We start from the raw sequence: 23,758 nt of genomic DNA on the forward strand, positions 1-23,758 counted from the left end.
TTAAAAAAAAAACTAAAATTTTCATAGAAGAAATATTTTTGAAATATTCTCTTTTAAAAAATTAATTAACCAAATATTTGAAAGTAAATAATTTGAAATATTTAATTTAAAATTATGTTTCAAATTTTGATTGATTAATTGTTAAAAATAATTTTAATTTTAATTTTTACGAAAAATGGGTAGATATTTTTTAAAATAAGTTTTTTTTGTTTATTTATAATTTTTCAAAATAAATACCTAATAAACGTTTTTAGTATGTTTGCAAATTAGATTTTCATAGAAGAAATATTTTTCTAATATTCTCTTTTTAAAAAACTAACTAACCAAATATTTAAAGTGAATTTTAAAAAAATATATTTTGAAATATTAATTTAAAATATGTTTGAAATTATGATCGACTAATTGTTAAAGATAATTTGGGTAGATATTTTTTAAAATAATTTTTTTCTTGTTTATTTATAATTTTTCAAAATAAATATCTAATTAGTATGTTGCCAAATTACAAAATCATCCTCCAAACTTTAACCAATCACGTCAAACTATAATTCTATATATAATGCTCACTTAATTTAGCTTGAAGAGCAAGCAAGAAGAATAAAATCGTCATTTCCTTTAGAATCGAGGGACCAAAGAGTAAATTAATAATTAAACGATTATCTGTGAAGAACCCTAGATTATATTTATTTTTGAGGGCTTCGGCTATAAATAGAGGACGCAGTGGCTCACAAACCCTACCCCTGACTTCGTTCGCTGAGCTGCTGCAGAGAAATAATTTTTCATTCTTCGCGGCCACTTCGATTTCTTCTGAGGTATCTATTCTTCTGGATTCAAGCTTCCTTTCTTTACCGATCTGTTCTATGGTTTAATTTTTGGGTGTTGCAATTTGATATTTTCATTTTGACGATGATTTAGTGGGTTTTTCAGTGGTTTATATATATTTTTTTCCTTTCGACGGTTGTTAAAATTTTGTGAATTTGTTTGATTTTATGATCTGGAGGACTTGTATAATTCCATGTTTACTAGTTTAGCATTTGGTTTTGATTATAATTTATGGATTATTGATTTTGGCTAATTGAAATTATATGTCTGGGTCTTAGTTGTTAAGATGTGTTGTTTTTGTTCTGACTATGAATGATTTTTAAGATCTATTTTTGTAATTCCCAAGTGTCATCTTAAAAAGTTGAAGTTTTTTATATACGTCGTCAGATGCATGTGTGCGTTCAATAATCTTTGATTTTTATCTGGGGTTTTGTATGTTTAGTATTATTTTGGTTTTGGGTTTCTGAATTTGATCTTGACTTGTCCTTTTATTGTGTTATAGTTTACAATTTTGATTCGTAATGGGTAAGGAAAAGATCCATATCAACATCGTCGTCATCGGCCATGTCGACTCCGGCAAGTCGACCACAACTGGTCACCTTATCTATAAGCTTGGAGGAATTGACAAGCGTGTGATTGAGAGGTTCGAGAAGGAAGCTGCTGAAATGAACAAGAGGTCATTCAAGTATGCTTGGGTTCTTGACAAGCTTAAGGCTGAGCGTGAGCGTGGTATCACTATTGACATTGCCCTGTGGAAGTTTGAGACCACCAAGTACTACTGCACAGTCATCGATGCTCCCGGACATCGTGACTTTATCAAGAACATGATTACTGGGACTTCACAGGCTGACTGTGCTGTTCTCATCATTGATTCCACCACTGGTGGTTTTGAAGCTGGTATCTCCAAGGATGGACAGACCCGTGAGCATGCTCTTCTTGCCTTCACCCTTGGTGTCAGGCAGATGATCTGTTGCTGTAACAAGGTGATGAGTCAATTCAATTTTGTATACTTTTCTTTCATGTGTGTGTATACATTTATTGTTTATAACTGACCCTCAGATGACTCTATCCGATAAAGGGGCTCTCTCACAGTAAAATGCTTAGTTGAATATTAGTTTTGGCATTCTTGGACATTTTTGTTGTTCAAAACCGTGACTAGAGCCCACTTTATCGGAAGAATTTTGAGCTTGTTGTTATTGGAGAGATGGCCAAGTTGGTGTAGTTCTCAGAAAAAGAACTATTGGGGGTGCAATTCCTTCTCTCTCCCGTTTGATCTTCAACATTGGAAAATGTTGTTGTGTTTACGCTTGTATACTTTTTACATTCGGATGATGCTTAATGGTTCACTGTTTGTATATGTGATTATTTTATCATCCTCATTGATTCTGTTACTCCTTGCAGATGGATGCCACCACACCCAAATACTCCAAGGCCAGGTATGAGGAAATTGTGAAGGAAGTCTCTTCCTACTTGAAGAAGGTTGGGTACAACCCTGACAAAATCCCATTCGTTCCCATCTCTGGTTTCGAAGGAGACAACATGATTGAAAGGTCTACCAACCTTGACTGGTACAAGGGTCCCACTCTTCTTGAAGCTCTTGACAACCTCTCTGAGCCCAAGAGACCCTCAGACAAGCCCCTCCGTCTTCCACTTCAGGATGTCTACAAGATTGGTGGTATTGGAACTGTACCAGTGGGTCGTGTTGAGACTGGTGTCATCAAGCCTGGTATGGTTGTCACTTTTGCTCCCACTGGTCTGACCACTGAAGTTAAGTCTGTTGAGATGCACCACGAGGCTCTTCTGGAGGCTCTTCCTGGTGACAATGTCGGCTTCAATGTTAAGAATGTCGCAGTTAAGGATCTCAAGCGTGGTTATGTTGCATCCAACTCTAAGGATGATCCTGCCAAGGAGGCTGCTAACTTCACTGCCCAAGTCATTATCATGAACCACCCTGGTCAAATTGGCAATGGCTATGCCCCAGTTCTCGACTGCCACACCTGCCACATTGCTGTCAAGTTTGCTGAAATCCTGACCAAGATTGACCGTAGGTCTGGTAAGGAGCTTGAGAAGGAACCCAAGTTCTTGAAGAACGGTGATGCCGGTATGGTTAAGATGGTTCCAACCAAGCCCATGGTGGTCGAAACCTTCGCTGAGTACCCACCCCTTGGCCGTTTTGCTGTCCGTGACATGCGTCAGACCGTTGCTGTTGGTGTTATCAAGAATGTGGAGAAGAAGGACCCATCAGGAGCCAAGGTCACCAAGTCTGCTGCCAAGAAGAAGTGACTTGTGCAAATGGAAATTGCTGTGGATGGTGTTTCGAAGTACTATTTATCTTTCTATCGTAATAAGTTGTTTTATTTTTACTGTGTGGTTTTGAACTATTTATTGAGTTTTGTTTGGGGTCGTTTTAGTTTGTGCTCGCTTTCCAGTCGTTGCACTCAGAATTGGGTGCTTGACAGGCGGTGGTCACTTTTCGTTTGAGTTTGTTTTGCACTATGTTGTTCCTGAACAGTTTTATTTAGGTCTTGTCGAACATTTCGAGTGTCAAAGAAAATTTATTATATTATTAGCTTTACAATGTCGAATTTTTGTCTAGCACTGTTATACTCTTTTGCCTTATATATATGCGACTTTGAGTGTGATAAATATTGCCAAAAGATATTCTTAAAGTGACCATGAAAATTGAATATAATTAATCCAGATTCCACAAAACTGTTTTTTTTAATACTAAAAAATACCATAAACTAAAAAGTTAATAAAAAGGTGAAAAAGACTAATAAATCATAAAATCACTATACCTAAATATAACCAAAAACGTACACAAAACTTGACTATTAAGCCTAAAAGAGAATGACATTAAGGGAAGTCATCTCATAATCAGATGAACTCAAGAATAGCAAACACCCATTCCAAGCATAACTTTCTCAATGAAATACTATTCCATCCTGTAAAAAATATTTGTTAGATCATACCAATTTCATAGCTGCATAACCATTTTTTTCTTCTTATTCTGTGTTTATCAGTAATGAATCAACTGGAATGAAAAGAACTCTGATTTTCTGAAACAGCCTAAGGAGGATACTTCTTAAAGCAATTATCCATTGGATTGTTTTGGCAATTAGCTTATATAAAACAATGCATAAAATAGTGATAATAATAATGAGTGGAGTTACCATTAAAAACATCCACTGGTGCAATAGTGACTAAATGCATTATCTTTCACAACGCAAATACTTCAAAAATATTTGGCAAATTTGCAATAAAAATATCAAATTTTTGTGATTAATTGTACTTAAGTATCAATTTATTTATTCAATAATACCAAATCTTTACAAAGTACCAAATTAATTTTTTTAATTTGTAAAAAAAAATTGAATTGGTATTTCAATGCAACTATTATAAAAAATTTAGTAATATTGTAGTCAAAAAGTTGAATTAATATTTTTTTGCGACTATCAAATTTTATTTGGTATTGTTTATGCAAATAACCACAATATTATAACGAATACAAAAGATACAAAGTTATTATTCTTTGTTCTCTCTCTTAAACCTTAGTCGCCAAAAGTTTTCTTTAATATTCACCTTCTCCTCTTGGCTAGGGAGGCAATGCCACCTCTGGCGTGCATCAAACTCTTCTAGAGGGGTTGTAGATGTCCCCCTTTTGGGAGGGTGTTCGTTGCTAGCTAGGCTTTTGATTGGTATTGGGATTTGTGCTCCAATGTGACTTCGTCCTCCTATGATTGCTTCTCCTTCTTGGTCAACAACATTGGCTTTTTTCTAAGGTCTAAGATCTAACAATGGTGGGTGTTCTTATTTGGTTGGAGGCACTTGTGGATTTGCTCAGTTGTTCCAGGGGTTGTGGGTTGCGTGTTTCATCTTTAGGTTCTTTCACATGGTGCACCACCCTGTGCACCTCAATGGCCTTGGCTCAGGTTTGGGTAGCGATGCTTTGGTGGGCTTTTGGAATGGGTAGTGGCTATTGGGGGTGGTGAGCCTTGTGGTGGACAATCCCCTCTTCATGTTCCAACTCGGTTTTGGCTTCAGATCATTGCAACGCTTTAGTTTGTTTTGTTTAGTTGTCAGACCTAGTTTTTAATTTTAATAATGGGGATGTACACCATGCCATTTGAGGACTTTGGCTTATGTGTGTTGTACGATCTTTCCCCTGTTCAGATCGCTTGTGGGTGGTGTTGCTGAGTCAACTTTGAGCACTAGTATATTCAACTTAGTTAGCTTTTCTTTGGTCATCCCTGTTGCGAGTTCTATGCAGCTCTTTGTAGCATTGATTGACCTTTAGCATTCCCTTAAAAAGAAAATACAAACAAAATATAAGGGCGTAACTGAAAATATTTAACAGCAGGGGGCAGAATTGCAAACACAAGTCTCCGAAAATTTGAAAGTGTGCAATTGGGGGGCAAATGATAAGTGAGTGTGCGCAAGAAATGACATTTGGCGCGGTGGCGGAGTCCACTTTGGATTTAATTCAAACACTCTTGTGGAGCGCGCAACGGGAAATACAAGACGCAGAAAAAGAGCGTCAAAGAAAGCTTGCGTTTTTCAGATCGCTCGCACCAGAGCTATCATTCTTCCATCATGGCGTCCGGCTCGCCCCGGTCGCGCATTGATCAGGTTCGTTTCTAATTTCGCCTCCATAACCCTAGCAAATTTTAAGTGGCCATGTATTTTCCAAGTTCGTGTTTTTGGAAATCTCTTATTTTGGAAGTATTTTGTGTTTAGTTTGTTCTGAATGGGTCGCCAGTGGTCCTCTCGCAACGATTTTCTTTCGTTTTTGAGCTTGTCTTGGTTTGTTGATCGGTAAAGATACGGTGTATTTGTATTAGGTTGCAGGGAGAAAAAAAAACTTGTTTGGATAGAGATTAATTTTCACTGTGAAACCCTAGATTTTGAGTGAAAGCAGCGAAATTGAATTTCTTTTTTGGAATCTGTTATTGGGTCCGTTACGCCAACTATGAAACCCTAGAGACTAGACATGGTTTACTTTTATGTGCCTTGTATTGAGGGCATGTGAGCGTAATTCTTTGTGGAACGGACTCTAAACCAGGGTTATTCCTATGGATTAGCTTCTTTATGAATTGAGTTGTTTCTGGTACTTTTTTTTTTTACCATTTCATTTGAAAGAGGCTCATTGTTGGTTGGGGTTACCTCTTGCAGTTTTTTGCTTCGAAGAAAAGGAAATCCGTGTCTCCCTGTTTGAAGCATGAGAGAAAGGAAAAGATTGTGAAAAACCTAGACGGGTCTCCTAGTGCCAAAGGCACCTTGGACAGCTACTTGGTGACTTCACAAGGCGATAATAACTCGGATAAGCCTTCGTATGCTGGTCATGATGCATTAGCTCCGCAAGATTCGGTAAAAAGAAATTTGTCATTAGAGATTGATAAGTCTAGGAAGGATGATTGTAAAAGGCTGCTTTCGTCATTTCAATCTCAAGCTGCTGAAGAGTTGGAACCAAATCAGAAGGAAACATCAGGAGAATTACTTGAAGTAGTTGGTGTTGCAGTTGGACATTCTGGAAAGGGTAGCAGCTCAGATTTGGTGCAAGGTGCAGAAAACTCAGAATTAAAGAAGTTTAAAACTGACTTTTTGTCTCTGTACTGTAGGTATTGTACTCTGAATTCACATACTATCAAATGTACAAGTTTGTTTTTGCAATTTTGGCCTACTGGTACTTGTATCTTTTGTCTATTTACTGCAACTTTTCTGATGGTCTCTACTGGAATAATTAGTGATGGATAAATAGCACACACCCTCCCATGCTAAATAAAGTTTTTATTTTATCCAGTGATCTTCAATCAAATGTGGATTCGCACTCAGAGTTAAAAGTGAATGACCACAAGAGACAAGCTAGCCCATTATTGATTGATAACTCTAAAAAGAGGCATTGCATTACCAACCAGTCACATTTAGAATGCAAAACCACTTGCTCTGATGAGAAAAATTCTCAAGACATTCATTCCACTGTTTGTAAAACTGCGGTACATTTCTCATCTTTCATAGAGGGGTCATTGATTTTTTAATGCCTATTTATGTATATAGACTCTCTTTTATTGTACCTAATTTCTATATAATAATAAAGTCTCATTAATGACTAGGTTACTACTGGGAATGAGTCGAATGACTTGATTCCGTTTCAGCCAACTTTAAAGAAATGCAGTAATATCTCTAATTCATCTCTAGACATGATTGAAGTCCATACACCAGGTTCCTTGACTGCTAAAATTTGTTTTCGTGAAACTCCTAAGTCAACACGGGGAAGCTCCATATTTTCTCCAGGAGAAGCATTTTGGGATGAAGCTATTCAACTTGCTGATGGCTTGTGTCATCCAACAGTTAGCTTCTGTGCAAAAGCTGCTGATGAAGTTGGTTTTGCAGAGAGCCGGTGTTATAAAAAGAACTCTGACAATTTGATAGAAAAGATAAATGAAGGTGTAAGTATCGCTCCCTCTACTAACTTACAAGGGTTGCTGGGAAGACATGGAAATGAATTAGAAGAAAAGTCCCATTTTCCTGTTAAGCATTTTGATTTCTTGTTTGATGACAAAAATTTGGATGGAAGTACTGTACGTCATGATGTAAAGATCTCTCATGGAGGTGGTGTGTCATCTGAGTCTGCCTCTGTTCCAATTGATCATAGTTGTCCAAAAAATGACAATAATTTGAACCATCATAATACATGTGAAAGGAATAAAGAGATATGTGGAGAGCAAGAGATGACTCCTGTTGTTGCGGTGGCTAAAAAGGGGAATTTATTGGGCAGGGATGATGAAAGCATGAAGTGTGGTTCTCCAATTGATGGAATTAAGAAGTCAATTAGTAATTCTGAATGTGGTGAAGGTACTCCCTCAAGTGTTATGCCAAGTAGAGATTGGCTAGATTTAAACAGTTGGTTGCCATCTGAAATATGCAGCGTATACAGAAGGAAAGGAATTTCAAAACTGTATCAATGGCAGGTATTATTTAATATGAGAACAAAGCAAATGTTCTTGGTAGTGTTTTTTTTTTAAAGAATATTTTTCTTGGTTAATTCTTTTTCTAAGGAAAATTAGGAGTTGCTCATTTAATTTGCTAAAAGGGCTAGGTTTAATTTTATTGTGAAAGAGATATTTTGCATGGTCAAGTATATGGTGCTGAACATAATTGAGAAAGACTTTTTGCATAAGTAACATAATCATCAACCTTTTCCCCTCTTCTTTCATTTATGTATAACCAGATTAGTGTGGCTATGGATTATAAAGGTTATTTCGGAAATGATAATATGCTTTATTCCTGAATGGATTTCGCTACACAATACACGATGATTTAAAGGAAGAAGGGGCGGCTGGTCTGCCAAACAAGTCTTCCTATGAAAGAAAAAAATAAAAAATAAATGGCAGGATGCACAATAAACCACTTAATATACCAGATTTAATGAAGGACTATTTTTTTTTTATTTAAATAACTAAATCGTAAGAAACAATAAGCTAAAATCAGAATTTCCACAGTAATATGCGTTGGGATCGAGAGGCAAAACCATGAAACACATTTCATCAATTTCGCTACCATGGTAGCACCTTATAATGTGTTCATTGTTTATTTGTAATTTTGTTCATTTTTCGGTGGTCTATTATTTCTGATTTATATTTTTACAGCCATTTTTTTTAATTTTCTAGTATTTATGCATTCTTTGTTGTCCTTCCTCTATTTGTGAATATCTATTTGAGTTTAGTTTTGGCATTGATGGTTCCTCTAGGCTCTAAATGTTTTTGTATGGTTTTTGGCCTAAAGTGCTCACTATTCAGCCAGATGATAAATTTGATATGGTTGGGTTACATATTTAGATAGTAGTCAATATGTCTCATTTCTAGCATTGGAAGTAGTCTAAGGCATGATATTGACGTCTTCTTGATTGTTCAGGTTGACTGCCTTCAGGTGGAAGGTGTATTGCAGAGAAGAAATCTTGTATATTGTGCATCCACAAGGTACTTATATATATGGTGTCTAACTTCTTACAGTTTTGCGCTTTTGGATCTCCTTGAGAAAATTTGTTATTTCAGTGAGGCATCTCTTTACTTCTATTTTTCCCCCTTCTACAGTGCAGGTAAAAGTTTTGTCGCTGAAATTTTAATGCTGCGGCGGGTCTTATCATTTGGAAAGATGGCACTACTTGTGCTTCCTTATGTATCAATATGTGCAGAAAAGGTAATATCTTATAACACGTTTTTTTTCTTCTGGAAGTTAATTGGTTAATATGTTTTTTTTTCTGTTCCTAGATTATTATTAACCATGAAGCTCTGCCCTGATTGGTGCAGGCAGAACACCTGGAGGTTCTTCTTGAACCACTTGGTAAGCATGTTCGTAGTTATTATGGAAACCAAGGTGGTGGAACGCTTCCAAAAGACACTTCTGTAGCTGTCTGCACAATAGAAAAGGCAAATTCATTAATAAACAGACTGCTGGAGGAAGGTCGTCTATCAGAACTTGGAATTATTGTGATAGATGAACTGCACATGGTATTTCTAGTCTCACTTTACTTTGGTATCTACATCATGAATCACGATGTCCTATTATAGTTAAATTTATCCTTCAAGATTCATTTTCCATTCTATTTTTTTTTCTTCAGTTTATGTGTTTGATTTGGATTTCTTTAGATTGTTTACATGCTTGTAGTGTTAACAGGTTGGTGATCGAAGTCGGGGCTATCTGTTGGAACTCATGTTGACAAAACTTCGTTATGCTGCTGGTGAAGGCAATTCTGAAGGAAGCAGTGGTGAAAGTTCAGGTACAAGCAGTGGTAAACACGACCCTGCTCATGGTCTGCAAATTGTGGGGATGAGTGCAACCATGCCAAATGTAGGAGCTGTTGCTGATTGGCTTCAGGTAAGTTGGACTATTAAGCAGCACCTGTTGGGCACTATAATGTTCTCTTGTTAGCATGTGTTCTACTTTAGTAAAAGATCTGCAATATTGACTCCTGTTGGTATGTGAATGTTTTAATAGCTTACTCTGGTAGTAATTTGTGATAGAGCTAAATATGATTCATGTACTCAGACTTGATTTGCAAAATTAAGTCATTTATTTTCAATGTCATTGAGAATGCTGATATTTATGCAAGTAAAAGTAATGACTTCAAATTTTTTTGTTTTTCAACGAGGAAGACCAATGGAAAAATGTATTGTGGTTTGATGTTGCAGTAAGGAATTTTTTTTTTTGCAAGCAAAACAACACTACTTGTATTATTGATGAACAATATTATACGAGGAGTAAAGGGAAGTGCAAAGATGTACTACACAACACATAAACAAAGAACCAGGAAAATAAAAACAAAATTTCCTAGTAAAAATGCCGTAAGAATTTCTTGACTGCAAAACTTGGTTAACTTTATTTACTTTTTTTAGGCCTTCTGACAATTGGTTTGATGATAAATTTTTGTGCATTGCATATTGTTATTTGACTCTAGCTTTTTGACTTGGTCTGACATAAACATGTTGACATTGAAACTAAAGCTTGAGTCTTTTACAAACTTTTGTGATGTATGACAATTTGTTTCTTGTAAAGAGAATTCTCTTTTTAAAATTTTGATGTTTTTTTTTTTCATTAGAACCATTTACAATGACTTCTATTAAAATGTTTATTGCTCTAGTCTTTCTGTGCCACTTAACTTCTCCCCCATTTTCGGGGCTAATTCTTCCCCAAACATTTCCAGGCTGCTTTGTACCAAACTGATTTCCGTCCAGTGCCACTAGAAGAATATATAAAGGTCGGTAATACGATATATAACAAGAATATGGATATTGTTAGGACAATTTCCAAAGCTGCTGATCTTGGTGGCAAAGATCCAGATCATGTTGTGGAATTGTGCAATGAGGTACGGAAACATCTTTTTATTTATTTCTATAATGAAGCTTTTGTAGGCAGCAATTTTAGTGTTGGACGATTGACTCCGATGGGGTATATCAGGTTGTTCAAGAGGGTCACTCGGTGCTAATATTTTGCTCTAGTCGAAAAGGCTGTGAATCAACTGCCAGACATATTTCAAAATTCCTCAGAAGTTTTATGGTTAGCTCTCAGAACAATGACGCTGAATATGCTGATATTACTTCTGCCATCGATGCCTTAAGAAGGTGTCCTGTTGGATTGGATCCAGTATTAGAAGAAACTCTGCCTTTTGGCATTGCTTACCACCATGCTGGACTGACGGTATTCTTTGGTTATTTAGTCATTTTGTCTTAACTTTTTTTCTTTCGGTACCAACAGATTCATCCTGTTGTTCCTTTTTTTTTGTATTGCAACTTCCTCTATGTATTAGTTTTTTTTTATATACATTATCAGGTCGAGGAAAGAGAGGTTGTTGAAACCTGCTATCGGAAAGGCCTCATACGTGTTTTAACTGCTACATCTACTTTAGCTGCTGGGGTAAATTTGCCAGCTAGGAGGGTCATTTTTCGTCAACCTAAAATTGGTCGTGATTTTATTGATGGGACAAGGTATAGACAGATGTCAGGCCGGGCTGGTCGTACTGGAATAGATACAAAGGGTGAAAGTGTATGTTATTGTATTCTTATTCAAATTGTACTTTTTCTTTTACATTTTTTGCTGGGAGCTTGTAAAACTCCTCAGTTTTTTCGTATTTTTCTCCTTCATTACTTTTTATATCCTATTTTTCCTAAAAGGCTCTTTAAGTATTATTTATATTAATTTATCTTCTTGATTTTTTGTTTCTTTAATTAGGTTCTTATTTGCAAACCAGAGGAGATCAAAAGAATTTCAGGTCTTCTTAATGAAAGCTGTCCACCATTGCATTCTTGTTTGTCTGAAGACATGAATGGAATGATTCATGCAATCTTAGAAGTTGTAGCTGGGGGAATTGTTCAAACTGCTAAAGATATTCATCGATATGTAAGGTGTACCCTTCTGAATTCTACAAAACCATTCCAGGATGTGGTGAAATCAGCGCAGGAATCTCTTCGATGGTTGTGCCATAGAAAATTTCTCGAATGGAATGAAGATACTAAGTTGTATAGTACCACACCCCTAGGGCGTGCTTCTTTTGGCAGTTCTCTTTCCCCAGAAGAATCACTTGTAAAGTTTTGTCTTTCAAATGCTGTTGAGATATCTTTCTATATTGTATTCTCATTTCATTTCTTCTTTTCGGTACTGTTAGTTCTTTTTTAATGGAACTTCTAGCTGAACGGCCTCAAATTGTTTGTAAATACTTACGTAGTCAACTTTGATTTTTATGGCTTTTTTTTTTTGGTTCTTAGATTGTATTGGATGATCTTTCAAGGGCGAGAGAAGGCTTTGTCCTTGCATCTGATTTGCATTTGGTTTACCTGGTAACACCCATCAATGTTGATGTTGAACCAAATTGGGAATTGTACTACGAACGGTTCATGGAATTGTCTGCCCTTGACCAGGTATTTTTTCTTTTATACAATGAAAAATTTGTTTGGCTGTAGCCATTTTTGTGTCAAAAGAAAATGCTATTTTGCTTTAGATGAACCCATGTCCACGCTCACCGCACCAAATTGATAGAACTTTCTTAGGTTAGAAATTATCAATCTCAGTCTAGAACACAAAGAATTGAAATCCTTCACAGAATTGCTTTATTGAAGATGAAGACAGAAGTTACACCTAGATTTTGAGAGGCTAGTCTCTCCAAATACAACCTTTCGAGAGGGCTGTTCTCTCCTAGAGTTCATTCTCTTCTATTTCCAAGCTAACCTTACAAATGAACCCCTCCCCTATTTATAGGTACTGGACAGATTAAAATAAGTTGCCAGCTAGGATCTAATTAGAATTAATACAACTCAGCCCCCCTAAACATAACAGCCAGCTAGATAAAACAATTGCCAACTAGATAAAAGAATAAAACAATTACAGTTAGAATACAATATAAGACAACCCTATCCTTAAGTGTTTCGTGGTCTCCTAGTATATACTAACTTGACTGGAGGCTTATCATGATCCACCTCCAGCCCTGAAAAAATATCATTTTTTGTAATTGATCTTAATGATATGTTTTAGCTCTTGATAAATTACTGGGTATTTTTGCTAGATGAATAGTTTAAAGTTATAATCTCACTTTAGAAATGAGAGGAAAAATGTATTGTGAATATACTTCTATTATCAAATACTATTTTAAAGATACTTTGAAATAGTATTATTGGTATGTGACAAGGTACTTTTTCTTTGTTTCTTACTAGATATTATATTAAAGATACTTTAAAATAATAGTATTGTGATGTGACACTTACTCTTTCTTTGTTTCTTACTAAATTAATCTTTAGTCTTGATTCCATGTTGTTGCCGGTCTCATCATTGTGATTATGGATCTCAAATTGTTCTCATTTTACATTTATGAAGTGCAGTCTGTTGGATATCGTGTTGGAGTGGCAGAACCCTTTTTGATGCGCATGGCACATGGTGCACCAATACGCACTTCAAAGTTGAAAGAAAATATGTCAGGATTGCGTAGCAAATGTCAAAACCAACTGGGAATCACAAACAATACTTCACTTTCAGATGATCAAGCTCTTCGAGTGTGTAAACGCTTCTATGTATCTCTGATCTTGTCAAGGCTAGTTCAGGTTTTTTTTTTAAATATATGTTTTTAATCTCTTCTGCTATTAGCACCGGTGTTAATTCTTGCATGTCCTTGTATATTTTTTAATATTCTTTTTTTCCCCTTTTCTCTTTTCTGTCTTAAATGGAAAATCACACTATTTTAGCACTTACACTGTTACACATTGGTTTAGCAACTTGGACCTGTAACTTTATTGTAAATACTGATAGAAAATTTTGTCAGTAAGTACTGGATAATCTTATTAAACTTCAAAATGATATTGTAAATGAAAAAAAAAAAAAATTTTTTTTTGGGGATAAATGGAAGAGAATTGAATGGATCACTTCTAGTTTTTTGGTGACTGCATTAAAACTATTCTATCTTCCCTCTAATTTTTTTTCCTCATTACATTATTGCTTTTTTTCATTCTTTCCCATATTTTCATTCCACCGTCTTTCAGGTGGGTTTATGTAAATATTATTTGTCTGATTAAAATTATATTTAATGTTCTTTTTTGTTTTTGTTTGTATCACGCTCTTGTTGTTGGGATACCTGTGGTTTTTCTACATTCTTGTGCTCTCTTTTAATTAATACAAGGCAGTTTGTTTTAAAAAAATGGTGGGTTTATATAAATATATATAATTTTTTTCTAATATATTTAATTTTTATTTATTAAAATACTCTTATGTTGACATAATCGTTTATCAATTGTGACCGAATTTTTTTGGACTAAAGTAGCGATTGCTGTTTTGGGTAAAAGTTCAATTTAGCCTTTTTTTTAATTATCTATTATTTGTTCCTAAGTTGAACATGGAAGAAATAATGCATGTATCCTTTTTGTGCTTTCTTCTTTTGCTGATTGAAGTGAATAATGTTGGTGGCTTATGTTTATTCTGAACAATCTTTGGTTTTTCTGTGTTGAAGGAAGCACCTGTTCCTGAGGTTTGTGATACTTTTAAAGTGGCCAGAGGGATGGTGCAAGCCTTACAAGAGAATGCTGGTAGGTTTGCATCTATGGTCTCTGTATTTTGTGAGAGGCTTGGATGGCAGGATCTTGAAGGTCTGGTTGGCAAGTTTCAAAATCGTGTTTCATTTGGAGTGAGAGCAGAGATTGTCGAGCTCACTACTATTCCGTATGTTAAGGTTGTTACTCCTCTCTTTCTGTCTTTATGCTACCATTTTTTCAGTGTGAAGTTTGCTACTAAGTACTTCTCACTGTCAACTGCCTTTTAATTGATGCCTCTATCCATTGTGGCTTAAGTAAATGCACTCAGTTAGCCCTGTTTTCATTTGACTTTTAGGGTTCTCGAGCTAGAGCTCTTTATAAAGCTGGCATGCGCACTCCTTTATCAATTGCTGAAGCATCTATTGCTGAGATTGTCAAAGCTCTTTTTGAAACTTCTTCGTGGGCTGCAGAAGGTGATGATTGGAAGCCCTTGTTGCTCGTATTGCTTATTAGTTAACATGTTCATTATAATAATGTTTAATCTCTGCTGCATGTATTTGCTGACTTGGATTAATGGGTTTATTTAATATTTAATGATGCTACATGGAATATTCATTTGGGAGATATAATTTCACTACTTCCTGATTTATCTGGAAAAGTTGTTTTGACTGTTAAGTGACATATTTTGTTAGTAGCAAATGTCAGCCATTGTTTTACATATTTTGTTAGTAGCAAATGTCAGCCATTGTTTTACTTAAGGGTATGTTTGGAAAGCCACCCTGTTATTGGAATTAAGTGTAATTACTCGAATTTGTGTGTTTGTCTGACTGTGTAATTACATGATAACTATGTAATTGGAGATAATTGATGGGTTCCAATTACACTCTTCAATTTTTATAGAATTAGGTGTAATTGCATTATGTAATTACTTAAATACTATCAATTTTAAATAGTATTTAATACACAATTACTAACTATTTTGTCAAACATGACATTAGGAATTCATAAGTAATTAACACTTGACATCTAAAAACACTTTGTATTTTAAATAATAATGTAATTACTAAGATATGTAATTATTATCCTAGTAATTACACAGTTACTCCCAAACATGCCCTAAGAGTGCTTGTATGCTGTTTAAAGTTTTTATCGTGTCCATATTTTTTTGGGTAAGGTCCTGGGTAACATTCTTTTGTTTAAAGGACCCTTATGTATTTGATCATAGATTGGTCCACTTTTTTTTAGGTCTCCCTCATTCAGCTGGAAAAACGTGAAATTCATTTGTTCTAAACCTGTGTATGTGAGTGTTTTTGGGAAAATAATTTTCAGGAAATGACTTTAAATAATACTAAAAAATTTGTTTGGACTTTTTTTAAGTCTTTAAAAATGTCTTTCTAGAAGTGCAGAAATCCTTACTGGGGAAGGAACAGAAACTGCTGCTCTTTATATTCAAAACTTCATTGAAATAGGATAGAGTTAAGCTTTTTTATTTAACTTTATTTTTTTTGTTCATCACTGACTGTGACTGTGATTCATTATTTCATTTTTCTTAATCTTTAGTTTCATTGACCTCATATTAAGAAGTTGACTATATCATTGTAGAACGTTCAGCTCAAAGACGGATACAGCTGGGAGTGGCAAAGAAGATCAAGAATGGAGCACGCAAGATGGTTCTTGAAAAGGCTGAAGAGGCAAGAATTGCTGCCTTCGCAGCTTTCAAATCACTTGGACTCAATGTTCCACACTTTCCAGGACCATCAACTGCTGTGGGAAATTCCCCATCCTTGTCAACTGCTGTGGGAAATTCCTGTGAGCAAGGTGGTGCTACATCTTCTGGAAATGATACGGGCAATAGTGCTGATAATGTAGAGCACATGGAACATGCTACTAAGCCATCTGTTGAAGATATTGTCCAGTCTGATAAAGTATTATCTGTAAGTGAAGAGAAGACAACAAAGACATCAGATACTAGTGTTGTGGCTTTTGAAGTAAATTCAAATGCTGTCATGCCTTGGAAGTTTGGTGCTGATGAATCTATAGTCTTAACTGAACACCCTGATAAAGTATTATCTGTAAGTGAAGAGAAGACAACAAAGACATCAGATACTAGTGTTGTGGCTTTTGAAGTAAATTCAAATGCTGTCATGCCTCGGAAGTTTGGTGCTGATGAATCTATAGTCTTAACTGAACACCCTGATAAAGTATTATCTGTAAGTGAAGAGAAGACAACAAAGACATCAGATACTAGTGTTGTGGCTTTTGAAGTAAATTCAAATGCTGTCATGCCTCGGAAGTTTCGTGCTGATGAATCTATAGTCTTAACTGAACACCCTGTTACCCTTCAAACTGAGCTTGAAGCTACTGTTTCTCATTCCAAAGATGCTAATTTGACACACTTAATTAAGCCACAAGAACAAGGTGGTAGAAATATGATAGGTAATGAGGCCATTGATCCTCAACCAGGAGAGCGGCAGAGCAACATTCATTTAACTGGTGGCTTTAGGGTCAGTGCTAATGAGAAAGGCCCTATGCATGCAACTAATGTTCCTGGTGGATTTGATTCTTTTTTGGATATCTGGGAAAATGCCTCAGAGTTCTATTTTGATGTCCATTACAACAAAAGATCTGAAGTGAATTCTGTTGCCTCTTTTGAAGTACATGGCATAGCCATCTGTTGGGACAATTCATCTGTGTATTATGTCAATCTCCCTAAAGATCTACAATGGTCTGACAAAAGTATAAATGATAGCGTGCATATGAATGCATCTGGTGATAAAAATAATATGTTTCCTGCTGGACATTGGTTGGAGATTGTAAGACATAGATGGGAGAGGATAAGTAGGATAATGGGGAAAAAAGATGTTAGAAAGTATGCTTGGAATTTGAAAGTTCAAATTCAGGCACTTAAATGTCCGGCAGTTTCAGTTCAGAAATTTGGTTCCCAGAAACCTGAAGAGCTAAATAGAGGGTTTGAAATCATAGACAGCTCATTTGTGTTGTTGACCCCTATTTGTGTAAACTATGGAATTGACATGTGCATTGTGGCATGGATTCTTTGGCCTGATGAGGAGAGAAGCTCTAATCCAAACCTGGAGAAGGTAATAAAATAAATCCATAAACAAATGTACCAGGCAGTACAATAACACATAAGAAAATTTGAAGTTAAAACCCTTTTTTATATTCTTGAAAGGTATTTTATATAATGCCAAATGCTGTCTATTTTATTAAAATATCAGGACAGCTAGAATTTTGACATTAAAAGTTAATCTGTGTCACAACAAAAAAAGGTTCAACTATATGTTTTTTTGTTTCTTCTTTCATTGAGTTGGGATTCATTTTAATGTGATGATAGGAAGTAAAGAAAAGGTTATCCAGTGAGGCTGCAACTGCTGCTAATCAAAATGGTAGGTGGAGGAATCAGATGCGCAGAGCTGCTCATAATGGTTGCTGTCGTCGAGTTGCACAAACACGTGCATTATGTTCTGTCCTCTGGAAGTTGATTGTGTCTGATGAACTCACTGAAGCACTTTTGAATGTTGAAATTCCTTTGGTAATTCTTTTATCCGATCTGTTACAAATTTACATTTGTCTTTTTGGTTCAAGTAAGTTCATTATATGATAGTGTAAGCTGGGATCAGAGTAGAAAAAGAGGAGACACTGCTTTATTTGTATTATTCTAACATTCTTGAAAATACATTCAAAGACTTAACACTTAAATAGACAAAAACAGGAAACTAAATCAGTTTAAAAATGGTTAACCAAATCAGAAAAATATTGGTAGAATAAATTACATAACTAAAAAAAAGGAAATAATCCTAAATTGTTTCCTCATAAAGAGAGTCAACAAGTTGAAAGTACCACCTCTAGTTTTTCTTATGGTTGGTTTTGCTTCCATCAATGTGGCACCTATAACAATTATTATAATTTCTTTAAGACAAGCACAGTTAATTCTGGAAGTACATTTTTTTTAAGTACTGATATTAGTAAAAAATTATGTTCTTTAGCTATTGTTCAGGTGCTACTCTCTGACAGTAATTTTCTGTATGTCAAGGTTAACATTCTTGCAGACATGGAACTTTGTGGAATTGGTGTTGATATGGAGGGATGCCTCCAAGCACGAAATTTGTTGGGGAAGAAGTTAAGAAATCTTGAGAAGGAAGCTTATAAGCTGGCAGGCATGACGTTTTCATTATACACAGCAGCAGATATTGCCAATGTACTGTATGGACACTTAAAGCTGCCAATACCAGAGACAGGCAACAAAGGGAAACACCATCCTAGTACAGACAAGCATTGTTTGGATTTGTTAAGGTATTGTCCCTTGTCATATTAGTAACCTTTCATATTAAGGAAAGCATACATGCTGAGTAGATGCAGAAATGGTTTGTAGTCCAGTCAAGTATACTATAAATTTTAGAATTTGAAAATCCATTTTTTCATAGAGATGTCCTTGCATGGGTTCTATTGAAATACTTATCAAATGAAAGTGAATAGAAGGTTGGTGGGAAGGTACACATTTCTCATTGGCGTTATAAGAAGTTAAGGGTTGCAAAACCTTGTCAAAGAATACGTCTTTGTAAATACTGTCATATATGCAGTCCACTGAACCATGGGAGGAGTACAGCTTTACGTACATGGTTTTTTTTTTACTAACACCAGTCACTATTTCTTTGACATTGGAGGAGGGGGAATTTGAACTTAAGACCTCCTTTTTGTGAGGATAGGTGTAGCACCACTAGGCTGCGTCTGTGACCACTACCAATCACTATTTCTAAACAAGTAAAGGACAAGAGGATGACTATGCTTGTTTTTGGAAATATTTACAGAGTAAATATACACTTAATAAATTCTACTGCTAGCTGTACAGATTAGCCATGAATGCTGAGCTCATCTGAATTTTTCTGAATTGGTCCTTCAACTGTTATTTGATCAAATTTTGTAGCAGAACTTTAGCAAAAGTGAAAAGTACTTGATGAAGCATTCTTTTGACTTTGCTGTGGTCTGTGTCCCTTTGATTACTGTCTTTTGAGTTTAATTTGAACCATTTGAGTTGATGGCTTTGCTTTCTATTTTGTTTGCAAGGAAAGCATACATCACAAGATGAAGTAACTGCTTTCCTTCTTTATAGGTTTTCCAGGTCTAGATGACACAGAGTGCACACTGCTTTCTCAACTGTCTTATACACTATAGTTTCTTTATATTCGTTTACTGTTCTTTAATTATTCTGTATTATTGTTGATGTATATGTTTCATGCCATGCATGCTGTGTTATGGAGTTTGCCAAGCCATGCACAAATTAAATCTTTTATTGGTTTCAGGCATGAACATCCAATTATCCCAGTTATAAAAGAGCATCGGACATTGGCAAAGCTTTTAAACTGTACATTGGGATCAATTTGCTCACTTGCTAAGCTCTCTGCTGGGACACACAAACACACTTTACATGGTCATTGGCTTCAAACGTCCACTGCAACTGGTCGGCTTTCGATGGAGGAACCTAATCTCCAGGTTGGGATTATCTCTCTCTCTCTCTCTCTTAAAAATTCAACAGTTAAAGGTTAGTGTTTTCACTAATTATTTTGTAAATATAAACTTATATATTATGCAGAATGTTGAACATATGGTAGGCTTCCAAATTAACAAGGATAAAAAAGGAAAAGAAGCTGATGCAGATTGTTATGAAATTAATGCTCGTGATTACTTTGTCCCTACTCAGGTATAAATTTATTGTTACATTCGAGTACTGAACATGCATGTCTTTCAATTTTGGGGATATTGTTATTTTATGATGCCGATGAGTGATTTCTGTCCTAATTGTTGTATCAGGACAACTGGTTACTTTTAACAGCTGATTATTCCCAGATAGAACTGCGGCTGATGGCTCATTTCTCTAAAGATTCTGCTCTAGTAGAACTTTTAAGCAAACCCAGTGGTGATGTCTTCACCTTGATAGCTTCAAGATGGACTGGGTGTTCAGAAGATTCTGTAGGTTCTGATGAACGAGATCAGACCAAAAGGTTGGTGTATGGCATTCTTTACGGAATGGGTGCCAACACCCTGGCGGAGCAACTTGGTTGCAGTCCTGCTGAAGCTGGTGAAAAAATTCGAAGCTTTAAGAGTTCTTTTCCTGGAGTTGCTAGTTGGCTTCATGAAGTGGTTGCGGACTGCCGTGAGAAAGGGTAAGACAATTTACTGATTTTTTTCCTACACGATAGTCATTATTGTTAATCGGTTAACTTATTTGGTTGAGTTTAGCTATTATCTATTATAATCTACATTAGTTTCACTTTGTGGTTTTTGATGTAGTTCATATCCTTTATTGAACCATCTCAGTACTTGTTCTATGTGCATGGACACAGTATATATGTTAAATATTTTTTAATATTTGTTTTATTTTCTTTGGTTGTTAACTCTCCTTGTGAGTTGTGATCCTTCATTTAGGCAACTGTTACGATATGTGTTATTGTATTTCAGTTATGTGAAGACCATAAAAGGAAGGAAACGGTTTTTGTCAAAAATAAAATTTGGAAATGCTAAAGAAAAATCTAAGGCTGAGAGACAAGCTGTGAACTCTATTTGTCAGGTAGAAAATTAGAACTTTTTTTTTTGGAATGGTTTTGAGTTTTAAGATCATAAGAAATTATTTATACTAACATATAGCTTTTGTAGGGATCTGCTGCTGACATTATTAAGATTGCGATGATAAATATTTATTCTGTAATTGCCGATGGAGTTGTGCCTGCTTCTCTTTCGTCACATGCAGACAAGTTTAGCATACTAAAGGGCTGCTGTCGGATTTTATTACAGGTTGTTTTGGAATCTGGATTTTTCTCTATGATTTGTATAATTTTCTTGCTTCAAATTCGTTGACAATGTGAACGTAAAAGGTGATATGACTTGATGTGAAATCATCTTATACTTCATTGTTTTAGTGGCTAGTGCAGCACATATTAGCTCTTATTGCGCAACTTATGATGTGAAAATCTATTATTTTTACTGTTTCTGTCCAGGTACACGATGAGTTAGTTTTGGAAGCGGATCCCTCTGTAATAAAGGAAGCTGCTTCATTGTTACAGATGAGCATGGAGAATGCTACTTCGCTTCTTGGTATATGTTTAAAGTCTTGGATAAATGGTTTCCATTTTATGGACATGTATTAACAATTCATCTTAAATGTTTGCATTTCAGTACCTTTGCATGTCAAACTGAAACTCGGAAGAAAATGGGGTTCTATGGAACCTTTCCAGGAAGATAAGTTGTGAGAAAAAACTCCTCCCTTATTCCAAAATTTGATCAGAAGAAACAAATGTTTCATAATGTTGGTGAGATGGTTTATGGCTGTTTTCCCAGTTTATGAATGTCTTGTTTAAACTTCAATTTTAGTGGTCCATGTTGGGCTTTAATATTCAACTACCCTGACGACAGTATAGTTTCACACTCAGGGAATTCATTTCAAATTGCTAAAAGTAGCCGAGGAAAGGATTTTTGCAGTACCTCATTGCAGATTTTGGAGCATGCATACCATTATAATGTTCAAAAGGGAATGGTAGACAGGTGACAGACCTCCATGGAAGAGTGCAGCTCAGAAGTCTGCCCTATGCGTTGCCGTGCCATGTCTTCTTTCTGGGCAATACAGAGTTTTTTATTTAGATAAAGCAATATCTCTCGGGGGTTCCACTGACCTTGAAACATTTGGTTCGGGTGTAGAGAGACTGTCATGTCAAACTGACCTGATGGACCAGTGAGTGACGTTCTGAAAAACGATCCTTGAGTTTGTCCAGTTAGGGGCTGGCTGTTCTTCCATGCTGTTAGCTCGCTCTAATGTTGGGACCAGAGCAGCATTGACAGCTGAGTTACTCGTAAGGATGGAATAAAGGACGGCAATGGCATTTCATTTGATTCGAGTTTGATTCTAAATGCAGCCTCACTTTCAAAGCACATCCTCCCTTTTTCTCTCTTTTAAAATAGGCAGTCCATGATGAACAAGAGATCTCATTGCTAATAAACTGGTTGCAATCCAATTTGGTACTTCACTTTATTCTTTTGTCCTCAGGGACGCTGTAATAATGCAATGTAATTTTTGTGGATTTAATTATTAAAATTAAAGCTGATTCATTTGCCAAAGGCAATTACATGGTATACTTTATTTTTGAAAAAGGAAAAGAAAAATGATTGTGTAATTTTTGTTTTGCTTATTTTTATTTTCCTTTGACGGCATCATAACACTTCCGGCCATAATCAATGGCAACACCAGCAACTTTGTAGATGTAAAGTTTTGATGTGAAGCTCAGAGAGGTGGTGGTAGGTGATGCCACCACTGCCATAAGTATACCAAACAATAAAATGAGGTAGAACAATTTACCTACACCATTGCTGCTTTCCCCTCGAGTAAGTGTCATCAAGCCAGAAATAGGATTAGAATTTGAACTAGAATATGATAATCTCTTCTGGAACACTACTCTAGATCCACTCAAATAAAGTCTCTTGCTTAAACCGCTTGAGGCAAAAACGTTTTGCCATATATCAGATATTAAGAATTAAGAAAATATTAATTTGTTATTGGGCCTTGATTTTGGGTCAAATTGAGTGTATGCCATCCAATGGGCTGGTCACATAAATTGTGGGAAAATTTACATTATAAACAGTTTTTTTCATCTTAATTCCAATAATAACGTGGGTTAATTTATTATCAATTGTACCGTTATTTAATACAGTTTTTAAACTTAATTGGTCTTCTTTCTACTTTCTTCTTTGTCTATCCAACATACATTTACCGTTTTCTAGTTTTTTTTATTTAAATGTTGCTCTCATTCTCTCTATCTTTTCCTTAATTTTAAAAATCTTTTCTGGTCACACTGCTAGTTGGTTGGGCTCAAGAATTGTACCATCATGACCTACTATTCAAGATAGTTATTTGATAAGTGAGAAGCATATACTTTTTCGTCATTGTCGGAGAAGATGATCAGAATAAAAAATAACATTTTAGTTTATTTTTTATATTTTGTTTATAAAAAAGTAACTAAATTTTAAACTTAAACAAAATTTTATATACCAAAATTTGTATTTTTATTTTATATTTAAAAGATACCGTGGTGTTCTAAACAACTTTAACCCCTATGTTTGGTAAGAGGGAAAAGAGGGAAGACAGTTTTTTTTGGAGAGAAAAGTGAAAAGAAAGAAAAAAAAATGTATGTTTGGTAGGATAGAAAAGATGGTGTGGATATGAAAAATGAGTGGAAAAAAAGAGTTAAGTCCTACGCAAAAATTTTCTCTCCAGTTCTGGGGAGAAAAATGGATGGAATTTTTTTTTCTCATAATAATAAGAACCTTAATTACTAATATACCCTTTACTCATTTAATTTTAAAATAGAAACAAAGAGTATATATGTAAGGGAAATTTGACTTTTAATGCATATAAGAGGATTGTATTTAAA

General features: G+C 35.3%; 2 protein-coding genes across 5 annotated transcripts; both read left to right on the plus strand.

Annotated features, from left to right (window-relative positions):
- Positions 1-677: 677 nt before the first annotated feature.
- LOC133819809 (elongation factor 1-alpha) lies at positions 678-3,404 on the plus strand. Its single transcript, XM_062253155.1, has 3 exons — positions 678-809; positions 1,322-1,802; positions 2,221-3,404. The coding sequence occupies exons 2-3, from the start codon at positions 1,341-1,343 to the stop codon at positions 3,100-3,102; spliced, it is 1,344 nt and encodes a 447-aa protein (XP_062109139.1). The 5' UTR covers positions 678-809; positions 1,322-1,340; the 3' UTR covers positions 3,103-3,404.
- A 1,867-nt stretch (positions 3,405-5,271) lies between these two features.
- Positions 5,272-22,463, plus strand: LOC133819810 (helicase and polymerase-containing protein TEBICHI). Of its 4 annotated transcripts, none has more exons than XM_062253156.1 (27): positions 5,272-5,448; positions 5,992-6,437; positions 6,620-6,812; positions 6,930-7,787; positions 8,731-8,795; positions 8,910-9,015; positions 9,126-9,326; positions 9,493-9,693; positions 10,520-10,681; positions 10,774-11,013; positions 11,146-11,358; positions 11,545-11,895; positions 12,078-12,230; positions 13,185-13,403; positions 14,303-14,521; positions 14,680-14,797; positions 15,927-17,422; positions 17,677-17,874; positions 18,376-18,635; positions 19,643-19,832; positions 19,933-20,040; positions 20,151-20,503; positions 20,799-20,907; positions 20,994-21,131; positions 21,335-21,431; positions 21,513-21,646; positions 21,755-22,463. In XM_062253156.1, exons 1-26 carry the CDS (start codon positions 5,413-5,415, stop codon positions 21,584-21,586), a joined length of 6,804 nt encoding a protein of 2,267 aa, XP_062109140.1. In that variant the 5' UTR covers positions 5,272-5,412; the 3' UTR covers positions 21,587-21,646; positions 21,755-22,463. The 4 variants fall into 4 exon arrangements, with proteins under 4 accessions (XP_062109140.1, XP_062109141.1, XP_062109143.1 ...); XM_062253157.1 differs by having other exon boundaries at positions 21,767-22,463; XM_062253159.1 differs by having other exon boundaries at positions 21,513-21,642.
- The last annotated feature ends 1,295 nt before the right edge of the window (positions 22,464-23,758 follow it).

Source organism: Humulus lupulus, chromosome 2 (genome assembly GCF_963169125.1).
Source record: "Humulus lupulus chromosome 2, drHumLupu1.1, whole genome shotgun sequence".
Classification (NCBI taxonomy): Eukaryota; Viridiplantae; Streptophyta; class Magnoliopsida; order Rosales; family Cannabaceae; genus Humulus; species Humulus lupulus.